The sequence below is a fragment of the Microtus pennsylvanicus genome, chromosome 3, assembly GCF_037038515.1.
Source record: "Microtus pennsylvanicus isolate mMicPen1 chromosome 3, mMicPen1.hap1, whole genome shotgun sequence".
In the NCBI taxonomy this organism is placed as follows: domain Eukaryota; kingdom Metazoa; phylum Chordata; class Mammalia; order Rodentia; family Cricetidae; genus Microtus; species Microtus pennsylvanicus.
This window is the reverse complement of record NC_134581.1, coordinates 69,509,895-69,526,424: the sequence shown is the minus strand read 5'-3', so window position 1 is coordinate 69,526,424 and position 16,530 is coordinate 69,509,895. Positions and strand designations below refer to the sequence as shown.

The window sequence follows — 16,530 nt, the reverse complement described above, 5'->3', positions numbered from 1 at the left end:
GTGATAAAAGCCTGTTGATCCTCAACCTCTAAGAAGGAAAGAAAGATGGGACATGGGGGAGGGGTGAATAAGACAGTCACACTATGCATGAAGAGTAACCCCAAGGGGGAGGTTAATGGGGATCTTAATGGTTGAAAGAAAGTAGGGGTCGAAGCCTGGTAGACACATCAAGTTGAGAATATACAACTGAGTTTCTCACCTGGATCTTCAGCATCAGTGACCAGGAACTTGTGAGGGATGCAGATTCTCAGACCTTACTCTAGAGCACTGAGTCAGAAACCCTAGGGATGTGGTCTGGCTCTCTAGGTGATTCTGATTTCCTCAGAAGTGCCTGAATCTTGACCAGACACAGCAGGAAGGGTTTTATGACGTTCCTGTGTGTGGTGAGAGTGACATAAACATGTCAAAAGTCAGAGTCAGCTCTAACTTTGGCAGTCCTGCTGAGCAATGAGAGGCCACTCTGCATGATGAAAGGCCCAGACTCAGACAGGCCTGGGGAAGGAAGAGAGGGTGGAGGAGAAGAGGTCCAGGCTGGATTTCCCATGTGCTTGCAGACAGTCTTGACATTGCTTTTCTCTGAAGGACTTTTAAATTGATTATTTGAATCTGAACTAGCAATTTCTGTCTTATGTGCAGGCCAAGGAGCCTATGGCAAACATGCTCTTTGTAAATAATTTAAATAGCAATCACATGATAATTAACAGATGTATAAAGTTCACAAGACAGAAAATAACCAGATGGAAACTCTGGAAGTTTTGTCATCAAACAATTGGGCGTATGTACCTATTGGTCTTGACTCAGTGTGAAACGGGGGGTTATATGCCATAGAGGATGTTTAAGTCTCAAACACAGCAGAATACCATTTTAGTGAGATCAGTGAGGCATTTCCATGTAAGAGGAAGTAGAGTTGAGTGGTCTTTGGATGTCTAAGCCAAGTTTTGTGGGAGGGCATGAGGCTAAGAGGGAACTTAGAAGGATGTCAAGATAGGTTAGAGGAGAGAGACTTTGGGCTAGTAGATATGCATTGGTTAACGAGAAGAGGCAGAAAGAGGCCATGCTTGTGTGGAAGGGGTCAAGTATTGGTGCAGTTTTCCTTTATAACTAATTAATTACATGGTTTGTATGTATGTATAGTGCATGTACGTGTGTGGACGTATGTACAGAATCTACAGGGGGATGTCTGGTCCCCTGCTGTCACTCCCTTATTGCTTTGAGGCAGGGTCTCTCACTGAACCTGGAGCTCACTGGCACTCAGAGAACCCCTATCTCGGCCCTTCACCATGCTAGAGTTACCATGCATGCAGGGCCATTTCCTGCTCCTTATATGGATTTTAGGGATTCAAACTCATATTCCCTTTTTACATGGCAACAGCTCTTAGTTTAAATGAACCTGTATGTAGATGAGTTTCAAACACTCACTCAGGCTCTGACCTACACTTTAGGTTTGGAAAACCATCTCTGTATGCATCTGCAGCAGACATTTCGGCCTGCCCATGTCCAAATAGAAACCATCTCCTTCCTACTTTCCAGATGCTTCCCTATCTTGGCTGATGGCAACACCACCTTCCTAGCCCCTCACTCCCCAAACTGTACAGCAGTGCTCGACTCTCCTTTCTCTCACGCTTCACAAGCGGTGGTTTAGAAACACACAGGGATGCTACACACAGTATAGGTCGAGAGTCTCCTGAGTCTCCCTTCATCTCCAGAAGAAATACTGTCCTTTCATGAAGATCATTCTAGAATCCCTCTAATAAAGTAGCTCTCAGTCTGTGGATTGCAACCTCTTTGGGGTTGAATGACCCTTTCACGGGGGTCGCATATCAGATATCCTGCATATCAGATATGTACATTATGATTCATAACAATAGCAAAATTATGGTTATGAAGTAGCAGCGAAAGTAGTTTGACACTGTGGGGGAAAGTAAAGGGAACTATGAAGGGAACTGTATAGGAAGGTTGAGAACCACTGTTCTAATGGGCTTGCCGTTTCCATCCTTCATCCTGGCCCTAGTCTATCCTCCCAGCAGTGGGAGCCATGGTGCTAGGAGCCACGGGAGGCGGGGGCGTCCTTTAAAAAATCCAGTTGTGTCATTGCTGTGCTCAGAGCTACGCAGCACTTCCTCATTCACTCAGTGAAACCCAAAGCCTTGACAAGAGGCTCAGATGACCCTGCTCGCTGGCTCCTCTGTGCTCTCCCTCTCTGCACTCTAGTGTGGCTCTGAAATGGACCAAGAGTGCTTCTGCCTGAGGATACTACTGCCTCTGAGCAGAATGTTCCTCTTCCTATACCTCTTCATGCTTGTGACTGCCCGCCCCCTCTTCCTCTTTTCTTTACCCCTCAGCCCTGTGACTGGTCACCCTGTCCATCTGTCCTTTACTCCTGTGACTGAGTGCCCTGCTTCCTGTCCTTTATCCCCCTTCCCCTGTGACCGACTGCCCTGTCTTCCTCTGTCCTTTACTTCCTTGCCCCTGTGACCGACAGCCCTGTCTTTGCTCAGAGCCCCGGTGTTAAGGTCCTCTCCATGAAAGTATTCTAAATGTTGTACTGTCCCTATATGTATTCCAGATTCTTCTTCTCCTGTACTTTGATTTCTGTTTAGGACCCACCATTTTATAATGTCCCATAGAGTTTTCTATTTAGAAGCATATTGTTGACTGTTCCTTGCGAGAAGAGGGTTTCTCACTAGTATACCCTGATGCCTTTGTCTGCCGCACACTAGGCGTCTAAGGAAACATCTGTAGAAAGAGTTTTTCATCATTGTTGTTAATAGTAATGCAAGTGCTGAAGTAAACCAACAAATGTCTATAGGAATTTATTTTACTGGGCTGGAGAAATGGCTCAGTACATAAAGGGGCTTGCCACCAAGCCTGACAACCCAAGTTCAATCCCCAGGTCCCATATAATAGGAGAGAACTGACTCCTACAAGTTGTCTTCTGACTTTCACATGAATGGTGTACTGTATGGTAACCCCTTCAACCCACCTATGCATGTACATGAATAGATACAATTAAAATTTATAGCACATTAAAATGAAATATATACTGCCGTGCATGGTTTTGTGATGGTAACATGCTATGGAAATGAGTTGTTAGGCAATTTTAACCTTGGGCAAACATCACAGAGTGTACTTTTGCAAGTTAAGGTGGTATGATGTCATTGTATGACGTAATGTTACTGACAACTGTCCTCTACATATTCAGAAATTGATTGAAACATTATTGTAGGGCACACTTGATATCAAAGATGAAAAAGGCCACTAAAATATTTAACAGAGATTTTTTTTAAGTGAGGAGTTTTATTGAGGAAGCGAAGGGAATGGGAAAAGGGAGGGAGAAGGGGAGAGAAGAGAGAAAAAGAGAGAAGGACAGGACAGGACAGGACAGGAGAGAGAGAGAGAGAGAGAGAGAGAGAGAGAGAGAGAGAGAGAGAGAGGAGACAGGAAAAGTCCTGCCTGCCCCTTCAGAGGAACAGTGGGAAAGATTTATGACCGTTGTCATAGTTTTGGAAGATTTGAAAAATATTTGAAAGACTCAAGGAAGAGTGGATCCTATAACAGGGTTCGGATGAGGATGCAGAGGGAGTGGGAACTTATAAAATGGAAGCCAGCATGCAGCAGCAAAAATGACAAGAAAGGACAGAAGATTTAAGAGGCCTCTCAAAGTGACACACAGACATGCATACATACACACACACACACACAAAAACAAATAGTGAATGATGAAGATTGGATAGGGAAAGAACATTTTGAATAAGTTGACTTTGGAGTTGTAGGGATACAATCAAATAAAAAAGTAAAAGTGTCCTGTAGATAAAACAAGAATTTAGATCTGGTTTGGCACTGCGTGTCTTTAAAACTATTATAATCAGAGCCATGAAAATAGCGCTCTCCACAGAGAAGGAACAACAAGAAGGAAGAGGATATTTAATTACAGATGTTTAGGGAAAGAAAGGTCCATGGAAGGACCACTGTGGGAAGAATCTAGAAAGACAGAAGTGTTGGATCAATATGGAAGCACCAGGGAAGTGAAAGAAAAAGGGGGCCCAGAGAAAAAAGGATAACCAGCAATTTCAAGTACCTGGTCCTTAGTAGAGGTTCAAAAACGGCATACATATATACATATACATACATACATACATATATGTATATTGATGCCTACAAGTTGTTAAGATATCTATATCCCTATATATCATCTATCTATAGATGATTATCTATCTATCATCTATCTATCTATCTATCTATCTATCTATCTATCTATCTATCTATCTATCTATCTATCTCTTTATCTCAGTAACGCTTTTAAAAAGCTGGGGGAGATGAACTTGAGCCAGTGGGATTGGAAAGGTTCTTAGAACTTGGGAGTCCTTTCATAGGATGCGGAGGTGAAGATTTTAGTTTTGGGAGTCTAGGGGCAAGGGTAGTAAAGGAGGAGCACAAACCAGCTCTGTAGCAGCAGTGTGGCTTTGACAACAGCCCAGGCGGGTGCATGAAAATAAATTTTAGCAAATCAATGGAGCTTAGCATATGTTCTTTAAAATCCCACAGTTTCCTTCCTTTGGTAGAGTCTATATTCTTTGTTCTGAACGGAGTGGTATTTAGAGTTCACAAATGTTCCTGGAAGTTTCCACTCCTAGATACTTGACCCTCTCTGTGCACTGTGTCTACCTAGAGTCCACACCTGCGTCGGCAAGGAGGACTGGAGAGTTTTTATTCAAATATTCTAGATACAAACTTACATTCAGATGGGTTGTTGAGAAAACAGAGATGAGTGTTTCCAGAGAGAAAGCACACGCAAATTCATCAATAGGAATCAATTTATGCTTTAGAATCGGGAAAGAACTTGGCACTGCTGGGTTATGATTATGTATATGTAGCCAAATGTGTCTGTCACACTGTCCCCCTCTTTCTTTGGAGAATTTGATCCACAGTAGACTTAATGGTGTCGTTGTTTTCATTTGTTTTGAAATTTACTTTTCCCATCAAATCAAACTCAGATATTCTAAAATTGATTTAATGCTCAAAATACTGGCGACCCTCCCCCAATGCATTTTTAGTTATGCTAAGTACACACATGATATTTGAAACACATACTTATTTTAATATTTTAATGAATTTTTTTGAGCTATTTTTTCTTTCTTTTACATTCTTTGGAGAGGTAAGGAGGGGCTTGTGACATAAAGAAGCAGAATGAAATGGTCTGGTGAAAGAAACGAGGAAGAAACCAGAATCACTTCAGGAAAGGGACTACATTTTGAGTTCTGCAACTGGACAACACCACAATGAAATCAGTAGGCACAAGTGTCTGAATTATAGTCCCGTAGGGCAGTCTACGTAGGCCCCCATCACCCGAAACAAAGTAGAAATACTGAATGGGAGGGGTTGTTGATAGAGAGACAGATTCTGCTTGTCAGAGAGGCAAGAATGAGGTCCCCGACAGCGCAGCAGAGATACAGTGTGCTCAGTCTGTGTGTAATTACTCTCAGCCCCCATCCCGTACGTACTCCTTCCCTTGTCCCATTCCACAGCTCTAGCTGCCCCACCGAAGGGAAGGAAGGGAGATACCCTCTCAGAACCATTAGTACTGCTTGCTGTACATCTGCTAGGAGCCCACTGTTTGCGGGTCTTCTTCTGATCTGGGGAGATGAGGGGTCAGGGCCAACAATCTCCAAGCTCATGGAGTCTAGAAGGGTTTTCTTATTCATCTGAAAATGATGTCAATTGCTCAGGGCAGCGTAAGCAGTAAAGATAAAGCATTTTCAGCAGGAATAGTGAAATTTCTGAGCTTTCTTTAGGATTGCATTGAAGTCATTTCATCACGCAGGGGCTACCCACAACCTGTCTCATCTCCTGCCTCTTGCCTCTTAGCTCCCATGGGGGAGCCCTGAGCTCTCCCACCAGTAACCAAGGCCATGTTGCATTGGGCAGGAGTTCTGACAGGTCCATCCCACTTCCTACATTTTGGGAGGGATCTCCTTGAGGAGATCTCTCAGTTAAGATGCATCATTATTGTTCAAAGTGCTTAATAAAGAATTTTTGAAGTATCTCTTCTGTCATTTATTAACATTTATTGACATCTCGAAGTTGATCCTGACTGGGTAGGCTCTATTCTACATCAACACTAACACATACCACTTCAAGATGAACACACTAGGAAAGACCTGTATGTCCTCTGAATTTGTGAAATGACGCTCAAGCCTCTCCTAATCATACATTAAGAGAGTGATCTTGGATGTTAACCAAAAGAGCCTGAAGTCAGAAGCCAAGAGATGTTTTGAGCTCTGTACACATGTGGATTTTTCTGTCCTTCCTTTATATGAGGGCTTCCCAGAAAGTACCTACATTTAACGCAAAGTTCCATTATACTGGAAAAATGTGTTAATATTCAAACCATCATTTTATGAGAATATTGTTTATTTGAATAGATTGCTTGCTCAGAATGAGCACCTATTTAAACTCAAGGCAAACTCAAATCAAATCTAAGAGCAATACATTGTGACTGGAGTTATGAAAATATTAACAACAGTTGACTTCTGCCTTTGTTCTTAAATTTGTGTGAGCTCTAGCCAAAGACAGTGCGATTGCATTTTTATGTTTGATGAGGTTAAGACTGTTAAGAATTAGGATTTCTAAAGATTGCTCCTATTGTAGTAATCCACTCACCGCTGTCCATCCCGGATGGTGCTGCAGCGTCTGGCCTCCGGTGAATGTCCTTAGAGAGGGTCCTGATATCCCAGAGAGCTCAGGCTGGTCCTGGCGGGGAGCCTTCTGCACAGGGAGCGATGCTTCTGAGATGACCTGCTTCAGATTTGATTAAATGCAAATCTTTGGTGTATGTTTCTCTCCAATTTGCATCCCCAATGCAGATTATATATGAAGGTACTTTTCCCCTCTCTATGGATTTTTCTTCAGTAACAATGAGTTTCCATTAGGAAACAACTCTCTTAAATGTTTGTTATGGAAACAATGCAGCTATTATTCGCTTCATGAACAGCAGTGGTGTTTCCTCATCCCTTAACTTAGGGCTTGGCTTTAGAAGATAGTGTGCTGCCTGTAAAAGTCCATATTGTCCAGTTGGTACTGCACTTGTATTGCCCAGGCTGTTAGGTTTTTTTGAAAGTGGCTGCTTTTTAGACATAGTTAAAAATCTTAGATATTTTCATTTGCAAACAGAAATAAAATATCAGACCATTTAAATACATGTAGATAGCCTTCTTATTTATAACCTAATATGTATCAAATATTTCTAAGCTGTTTTAAAAAACACTCTATAAGTTGTCCTCCTAGTGGGGTTCAAAGAAGTACACGGAGAGCTGCCTTTGATCAAACGTCTTCATTAAAAAAAGGCTCCTTTTGGTGCTCTGAATTCCTCTGGAGAAAAACTTCGTGAGAACAGAAGGCAGGCATTTTAGCATTTCCCCCACTCATCTTCAGCTACCTACAGTTGCTGCTTAATCTAGTTTAGACCGTTGTCTGCTATTCTGAACAAGGTTAGAACTAGGCACCTGCTGGAACATCTTCCTAGCCATTCCAGATTTGTACAAGTGATGTTTCATAGGTTCACACAGGCACCACACAGTGCTTCTCAAGAAACGGAGTGAGATCAAAAGAATCTAAAACATCAGTATGCTCTAGAGACTCCAGGGGCTCTGCAAAGTCCAAAACTATCTCCATAATAAAAGCAGCGAGTGATTAATCCTTCACCCTCCCAGTTTCTCCTGGGTGAATCTGAGAGTTTCCTGGATAATAGCACAGGTTGGAGAAGCAGATATAAAAAAACCAGAGCTGTTTTCTATGGAGTTGAATGAGAAAGTAATTTACCAAACTGCAAAAATCAGTTCCGCTTTTCTCACTGAAAAGATTTTGGGAGTAGGGGAGAAAATACATTTTTTAGAAAGAGTGCTAATATGTAATGCTTTGTTATTGTCAATTTAAATGAATGAGCTAGCAATTCTTAGTTTTAATTTTGATACTGTAAGTGTATGTGGAAATATAGAAATAGTTCATATTTAAAACTACCTTTGGGGCCATAGGTACTTTGTAAGAGAGTTAAAGGGTCTGAGAGGATGAGATTTTAGATCTGCTACCCTGATAGACTGTTGTAGATTAAAAGAACTTGTGGAATTTTCTGATGCACAAATTTGCATGCTCGATGTCTGTGCTCACTATTCTCATGGAGTAACACTGCTTGGGTTTCTGGATGTCTAAAAGAAAACCAAAAAAAAAAAAAAAAAACAAAAACAAAACAAAACTCATCTCAAGTTATTTGCTTCTGACTCCCATCTCATGGACTGCATAGATCCTGGTGACGTGCTCTTCCTCGAGCAGCGGTGCCCAGTCTTTCCAGCTCATCTTGTGCTCTCCCAGACAGCAAGCAGTTCAGGGTCACATTCTTAGGAATTTCTTAGGCGGATTATTCACTGTCTCGATAATAAACTCCAGCGAGCTTGTAGATGCCTTAAAACATCATACTATTAAAAGAGCCTGGAATAATAATTCCAAGTAGAGTATAGCAATCTTACACAGTTATGAGTTCCTACTGCTGACAGAATGAAGATCATCGACCTTTTTAGCTGGCTGTCAAGTCTGCCTGTGATCTGGCTCCACCCCACCTTCCTTCCTTACCTGCCATTTCTCTAATGTGATCTGGCTGCATCCCACCTTTCTACCTTGCTTGCCATTCCTCTAAGCATCATAGTTTCTCCTGTGGTTCTTGGACCACTTTCCCTAGAATCACTCAGAATGCTTATAAAGTTCAGCCTATTCCAGTCTTCCCCAGTCTGAGTATTACATAGCCGCACCAGGTAATTCACATGGTAAAGAGTTCCTCCCCGCGTTCTTAAATCCTAAGAGCTGATGGTATTTACGGTAGCTAGAACCAATCACTCAAATGTTTGTGTAGTTTATTTATTTATGCTTGAGAGGTCCTAGTATATCCTAGGCTGGCCCTGATTCTGCTAGGTAGCTGAAGAGGGCGACCTTAAACTTCTGGTACTCTTGCTTCCACCTCCCCAGGGATGGGGTCACAGGTATGTGCCACGAGAAAGTTGATGCAGTGCTGGGGATCATACACAGGGCTTTGTGCATGGTAGCCAAGCACCCTACCAACTGATAGATTTTCAGCCCTGCTCAGTGTTGCTCAAGGGTCCTTGTAGAGCCTCCGTCTTTGTTTATACTCAACTCAAATCAAAGCACCATCCCCTCACTTTGTGCTGATAAAAATTCTGCAGTTCTTTTAAGATTCAGCCACAGATATGCTTCTCTCTCATGGTTTACTTGTGGATGTACCAAGATGATTTTACTGATGTGAGATCTGTACAGACACTGCTCTTCCTTATGTGTGGTTTGCAATACACACTTCTTCCTTTCCCACTTCCCATTTCTCCTTCACAGTCCTATAACACAGATAACCAAAAATGATTGCAAGATCAAATGTCTAATGAACCAGAGGTGTTTCTGGTGGTGCTTGCCTGTGTTGCATGGTGCAGTTTTACTGCAGCCTTGGTCCTGAACACAGGACATGCATGCATTGCATTGTGCTAAATTTCATACCATGCAGCTCCAATGAGGGCTGCCTGAAATACTTCAGTTCAGATTCTGAATTATTATATGGTATCAAACATAGTGGGTTTCTGTTCTTTTTTTAAAATTGTTTTTATTGAGATATATATTTTTCTTTGGTCCCCTTCTTCCCTCTCCCTCCCCTTTTACCCTCTCTCATGATCCCTACACTCTCAATTTACTCAGGAAATCTTGTCTTTTTCTACTTCCCATGTAGATTAGATCCATGTATGTCTCTCTTAGGGTCCCCTTTGTTGTCTAGGTTCCCTAGGATTGTGAATTGTGAGCTGGTTTTATTTGCTTTATGTTTAAAAACCACCTATGAGTGAGTACATGTGATAATTGTCTTTCTGGGTCTGGGTTACCTCACTCAGTGTGATATTTTTAGATCCATCTATTTGCCTGCAAATTTCAAGATATCGTTATTTTTTTCTGCTGTGTAGTACTCCATTGTGTAAATATACCACATTTTCCTTATCCATTCTTTGCTTGAAGGCATTTAAGTTCAGAACCTGGAAACAAAGTTTCTGTTCTGTCACACAGGTCTGACCAGCATATACTGGAACGCCTTACGTCACAGGCATCTTTGCTGGACTATGTTTTTATGTTTTCCTAGATGTGTGGCTTCCACTGGAAACTGACTTTGCTTCTGTGTGTATGGGTGTGGATATGACAGGTGCATTGGGTCCTCATGAAGGCCAGAAGCAGGTGTCAGATCCCCTCTGAGCTTGTAAACCACCTGCTGAGGGGGCTGGGAAATGAACTTGGGTGCTCTGGAAGAAAGAACGCTTTCTGAACCCCTGAGCTATCTCTCTAGCTCTGACAAGATATTTTAATGACAATTTTTTTAATCATAATGTACTCTTTTAGAAAGACATTTTAGCTGATATTTAGATAATTTACTACAAGGGATAGAACTGGGGTGAGCTTCTCTGTCCAGGTTTGGGTGGGACAGTCTCCATCATATTTATAATGATTTGTCATCTGATCGTTCCCCTCCCACTCTCAAAAGAAGCTCTGTTTGGAGAGTCATGCAGTCAGTCACCTGAGGTGGTACGTCATCAGTGACACAGGCAGGGACGCCACATCTTACAGCGATTATGACATGACTCTATCTTGGGACTATGGAAACATGAATTCACACGTAGCACAGAGTTCATGAAATGAGGAAATCTTCCTAAGATTTATTAGTCCAAATGTCGATTTCCCAAACTCAATTCTCAAATAAGAAATGTGAAGTAATTTCCACAGATTGCTCTCTGCTGGGCCTGGATGTGAAATGGGTCTTCCCACATCAAGTCAGGGAATGGAGTTGCCTACTCTTGGGCTGAGTCTTCCCTCATCAGGGAAAGCATTCAAGGCAGCTCTTCATAGATATGCTGACTGGCCAAGCTGACCTAGACAGTCCTTCACTGAGACTCTTTCAGGTGACTGACTCTAGACTGTGCCAAGCTCACAGCTAACCCACATGTTCAGAAAGGGAAACATTTCTTTCCATCTTTTCTCCATTCCCCCTTCTCCCTCTCTCACTTCTTCCTTTGACCTGTTTTCCCCTCCTCTCCCTCTCCTCTCCCTCTCCTCTCCCCTCCTCTCCCTATCTTCTCTTCTCCCCATGCCCCTCCCCTCCTCTCCCTCTCCTCTCCTCTCCTCTCCTCTCCTCTCCTCTCCTCTCCTCTCCTCTCCTCTCCTCATGTCCCTCCCCTCCTCTTCTCATACTCCTCCCCTCCTCTTCTCTCCTCCTCTTCTCCTCCCCCTCCCCTCCTCCTCTTCCATCTTCCACTCACTGGCATAGCAGAGAAAGGGTTCTGCTCAAGTTATGGTAATTCTAAGAAGAGTGTAGTTCTGGCAATGGCTATATCTGGCTGTCACTTTGGCTACATCTGGCATTAACTAGACCCAGGTGGCATCTGTCATCAGACTCCAGGCTGTTTTCTCACCCTGAGCGGTGAATTCCCTTCACTATCCATGCTAAACCTTTCCGTTCCGTCCGCCTTGGTCACCCACAGCTCTGACGTTCACTGCTAAATGGAATCCTAGATGACTCTCATGGCCCAGGCCCATAAACTAAGACTAGGTCTCAACCTGGCATCCACGTCCTCTCTGGTAGCACAGTAACCTCCAGTGGAGCCAAACTGTCTGGCGGCTTGTAGTGTCCCCCGATTTGCTTCCTGCATCTCTAAGCCCCACATCTGTTCAGCGTAGTCTTCTCTGGTACAGGCTCTTCTTCTGCCTCCCAGAGCCCATCCTTCCAATCCCATCTCATATAGCAATGCATCCTCTCTAAAGAGCCCCCTGCTATCCCCAGATAGCGAGCCTTTCCCCCTCATTTAATCTCTACAGATCTTTTAACTGTATTATTTTTTTTCTCTGAACTGTACCCATTTACTCTCTTGGACTCCCCACTAAGATCATGAGTTCTAAGGATGGAATGCAGAAGATGCTCAAATATTTAATGCAGACCATTCTCTAAATGGTAATGAAGAAAAAAAAAAAGAAGGAGTCTGAAGGACTGTGCTCAGAAAAACAGAAGCAAACAGTTGACCACCGTCCTCATCTGCAGTTTGAGAGGGACTTTTTTAAGCACTGTAACTCAGGGCTTCTTTGTTACAGCACCTTAACCTTTCCAGGCAGCGCAAATGGCAGAAGATCCTTTAGCATAGGAGCTCGTTTGTTCCTTCGTCTCTAGGGCCCAGGCAGCTGTGTATAACAAGTGAATGGAGACCCGGGGACCCTGTTAGCCTGAGTAAGTTTAGGGAGGTCTTCAGCAGTCTAGGCTGTTTGTTATTGGGAAAGAGAGGTACAGACAGACAGACAGACAGACACACAAAGAGAGAGAGACAGAGAGAGACAGTGACAGAGTGACAGAGTCTCGTAGCCATGGCAGAGATCTGACACGGAACTAAGGGTTTTAGCCTGAGCCCCTGGAAGAAAGTAAGCTTCCAGTTCACTTGGAACAATAGGTAAAGAAGCCACAATCTACTCAAGGCAAGCACGACCTTGAAGGCAAACACAAAGATGAGAAAGAAGCAGCAAAGATGGGCAGGGTGTCTGCCACCCGGATGGGAATGGAGAGAAAGGGTGGAGCACAAACTGTCACAGCACTCCAGACAAGGACAAGAATTACGCCGTTCTCTGCTGTGTCTGCAAGCCAGGCTTCCCTGGACCCGGGACACCAGCAGGACAGGCGTCACAAAGTTCAGGGACAAATAGAAACGTCTGAAGACGCATTCATGGCAAACTGTGGAGTGCTTGCCCCTGGACCTTTAGGTTTCTAGGAGTAAGGGGGGGGGGGCGCATCCCAAGCGCGTTTTGGTTTCTGGCCTTAGACAGTGGTACAAATCCATCTAGAACTATCCCAGACTGGCTTTGCCAGTTAACAGTCTCATTGGCACCTGACACCCTGCTGGGAACATTACCTAGAGTTCTAGAAACTGTATTATATTCCCGTATTCAGTTCCCTCAACCACATCGCCCAATTCTCCTTTCTTAACAAAAACCTCCCCATTCACATGCCTGACCCAGATCACCCTTGTGCTGGAGGCCTTGGGACCCATTGACCTGGCCTTCCAACCCTTCCTGGGGGGATGCTTAGAGCTCTAGCCCCAGGTGAGTTGCCTCTGTCGGTTCTGCTAACTCTGGTCCCTTCAGGCTGCTCCTTAAAACGTGTCAACCGGAAAGAGTTAAACATCAGCCAGCTCCTGAAACCACAGGAAGCTGGGCCATTCCTTCCCTAGAATATTCTGCACCTTTGTGTAGGCTCTGCAGAAAGCTGTGTTCTGGCGAGAATGAACTTTATCTGGCTTGCTGACTCTCGCCACCCCCCTCCACCCGTGCCCTCCCCCTTCATTTTGTCCCCTGCCTGCTCCATGCTGCCAATCTCTGCATGGACTTACTTTCCTATGGGTGCCAACTAGGGTCCACAGCTGTTTAGGAGGCTCTAAGCTTGAAGGGCTATTTGGAGGAGCACCACGTCAGAGAAGTGCTAGGGTGTGGGGTTTAGATCGCCTGTATTCTATCTACCTTGCTTTTGTGCCTAACATATTGGGCAACATTATTCGATAGGTTGACATTTTGTAAAGGCAGCATCCAGTGCTATGCAGCTATCAGCTACAGGGAATGCAGAAAGAAAGCCCTGAGCGGGAGTTCTTAGTTTTCGTTCTGTTGCCCCCTGCCCGATTCATCCTTGGATGTACTTCCGGCTTTAGCCACGAGGTGGCGCTTCAACTCTATACGTAGCTCACTGTGCGCTCAGGGTCAACAGTAAGAGCTTTTGGGGAAGTGTGGAGAAACGAGGGTGTGGACTTTTTCCTTCTTTAAATTCTGGAAATCAGCCTGAGCAGTCCTTCATGGGGGACTGCAGGAAAGGAGGCCCTTTGCACAAAGTCCTCAGCCCAGTCGTCTAACCCATTTCCCACCCTTCCCTGCAAAGTACTACCCCCCACTCTTCCTCTCCTGTAAGATGGGAGAAGATTGGTGGCCAGATGGGGCTGTTGAACTGTGATAATCAGCTGACTAGTATTATTGTTTTACCACGCTCCAAGCTACAAAGTAGTTTGAGCCAAGCAAACTCCGGCACCCAAGAGGCTCTGCCTTATCTCGCTGACCCTCACAAGAGAACATCTAGCCTTTTCTCCAAGAAGGAGTTCTGGCATGGTGCGCCTTCTGCTTTTGGGTCAGGGACAGCCCTGCATTTAACAAGCAATCTGGTATGAGAATGGCAGCCTGTTCTCTGGGGTTGAACTTCTTCCAGCTGACCGCATCCTCGAGGGGTGGAAGCTCAACCGGATAACAGTCAGGCTGCGGGCTCCAGGCCCCCGCCCCGCATTGTCCTTCCTGCTCTTGGCTCTTCCTCCCCTTGTAAGCACTGCGTATCTAACTGACAGTTTGTTTTCTTGTTCCTGTTTGTTTTCATTTTTTTCTTAAGTAAAAAAAAAAAAGTCTCCTACTTTCCTAGATCATTTGAAATCATTTGGTTTGGAAGTATTTACCTAGTGGCTCCTCTGGCTGGGTGCTGTACTCACAGATTTTGGATGTGGTGAGATACTGCTCAGGAATGCATCTACACTTACAGCCATTTGAGGGAGGGGCCAGCTTGCTTCTGTGTGTCTCTCTGTCTCAGATAGCTGTAATGACATTCATCAGCTCTCAGAGCGAGTACTGAGGCTATAAAAGTGAGGAGGGAGCCATAGACAGCCAGATACAAGAGTTACATATTATTGTGTTATACCTGAAAATGGCGTTCATATCGCCTCAGGGGTCCACTTTGACCTCACACTGGGGCTAACCTGCTCTCCGCTGAAAACAACTGTCTTCCTTTCCTTTGTTCTTTGGAAGCCTCAGGTTGCCCTGCCTTTAGTGGCTTGCTGACTGATTGTGGGTACACAGTGGCTAGGGAGTCAAGGAGACCAGCATCCTCCCCGGGCTGGGGGCGGGGAGATTCTGAGCATGCTCCCGTCCCCATTGCTCAGGGGAGGATTCTGAAGCCTTGGGAATCTGTTTCTTGCCACTAAGTGGCTGTTAGCTTTCTTCAGCTGGGGAAATAATCCTTCCTTCATGACATACCAGGAGCATACAAGGGAACTGGGCTACTAAGTAAGAACATGGAGCAGGCGATGGTGGTGCACTCTTTTAATCCCAGCACTCCGGTGACAGAGGCAGGAGGATTCCTTGTGTGACTGAAAATAGCCTGGTCTAGATAATGAGTTCCAGCCAGGGCTCCATACTGAGACCTTGTCAAAAGGAAAAGAGAAAGATAGGAAGTAAATTCTGTGCTCACGCAGAAGACAAACTCACTCATCTCTCACCAGTAGATGAGTTCGGTGGTGAAAACATTTTGTCCTTTTTGTTTATTTTTTAAAGCTTTTGCATTTTCTGTTGAAACTTGCTAAAGAATGCTGTCGGGTGGTTCCCATCCTAATGTCTCACCACGGACACCAGGGGCCGTGGGTGACAATGATTAGACAGCAGCTGTCTCCCATTATGAGGCCTCTCCCCCACGACTATAAGAAAGCAGCAGGTGCTCCACCCTTTTCCCTACTTGCATCGCTCCCCCAAGTCTAGGCAAGAAAACTATAGAGGGTGGAGCTCCGGGTCCCTTAAAACTCACTGTCTTAGAACCCATGAGCCAATATGATGGGATTTGGGGGTGGGGAGGCTGGAGGGGGTGATTCCATCCAGATGGTTCCTCCCACAAGGATGGGATTAACACCCTTATTAGCTTGAGCTCAAGGGAACTAAGAGGTCCCACTGTGTCCTTCAGTCCTCTGGCATGTAAGAGCACAAGGTCTGCTCCCCTTGTCATTGAGGCAGCAAGACAGTAAGGGACACATGTCCCTCAGCAGAAACCAGAAACTGGTGCTTGAACTGGGGTTATTCAGCCTCCAGGGCTACATGGAACCAATTTCTGTTATTTATAAGTTGCCCAGAGTTTTGGTATAGCAATGCACAAACATGAAACTGGGGGTGAGAATAGGGGACCGGGGAAAGAAGCCATGTGTGTGGGGCTTCTGTTATGTGTTTTTCCTCCTCTGAGAATGGGTGGGAAAAGTCACATGAGGGGAGGCACCAAGAAAATACAGATCACGTCTTAGTCCCTGGAGGATGGCCTGCCCATTGCTTTTCACTTAATTGAGCAGCGGAAGGCAGTTTGGGAGATGGTGGGGCCCAGAAGAGGGTGTGGTCAAGACAAGGATACAGATGCCTGTTGTGGGCTTAGGAGCCACAGTGGAAGATAACTTTGGACCACACAGAAGAGTTTCTAGCAGAGGGAATAGCCTTAGCTTTGATCTGTAGAGATGGAGGCTGTGGAGACTAAGGAGGCTGGATCAGAGCTGGATCTGAGGGAGGGAGGCACACGTGGAACTCCTCCATGGTCTCTTTGGAGGAGCCGAGGAGGGACATGGACACTCTCAAAAGGAGCGGTGTCGTATGTGAAAAGAGTTAACTTGAGAAGCAGAGCCGAAAGTGCCCAGT

The 16,530-nt window shown here is 44.7% G+C and overlaps 1 protein-coding gene across 1 annotated transcript in view; it reads right to left on the bottom strand.

The window, feature by feature from the left end:
- Positions 1-6,670, bottom strand: part of Pou2af2 (POU class 2 homeobox associating factor 2) — a 42,375-nt gene extending 35,705 nt beyond the window's left edge. Inside the window, exon 1 of the mRNA XM_075967575.1 lies at positions 6,661-6,670. Within this exon, the coding sequence (XP_075823690.1) occupies positions 6,661-6,670 (10 nt within the window). The remainder of the gene's footprint in view (positions 1-6,660) is intronic.
- Between the last annotated feature and the right edge of the window lie 9,860 nt (positions 6,671-16,530).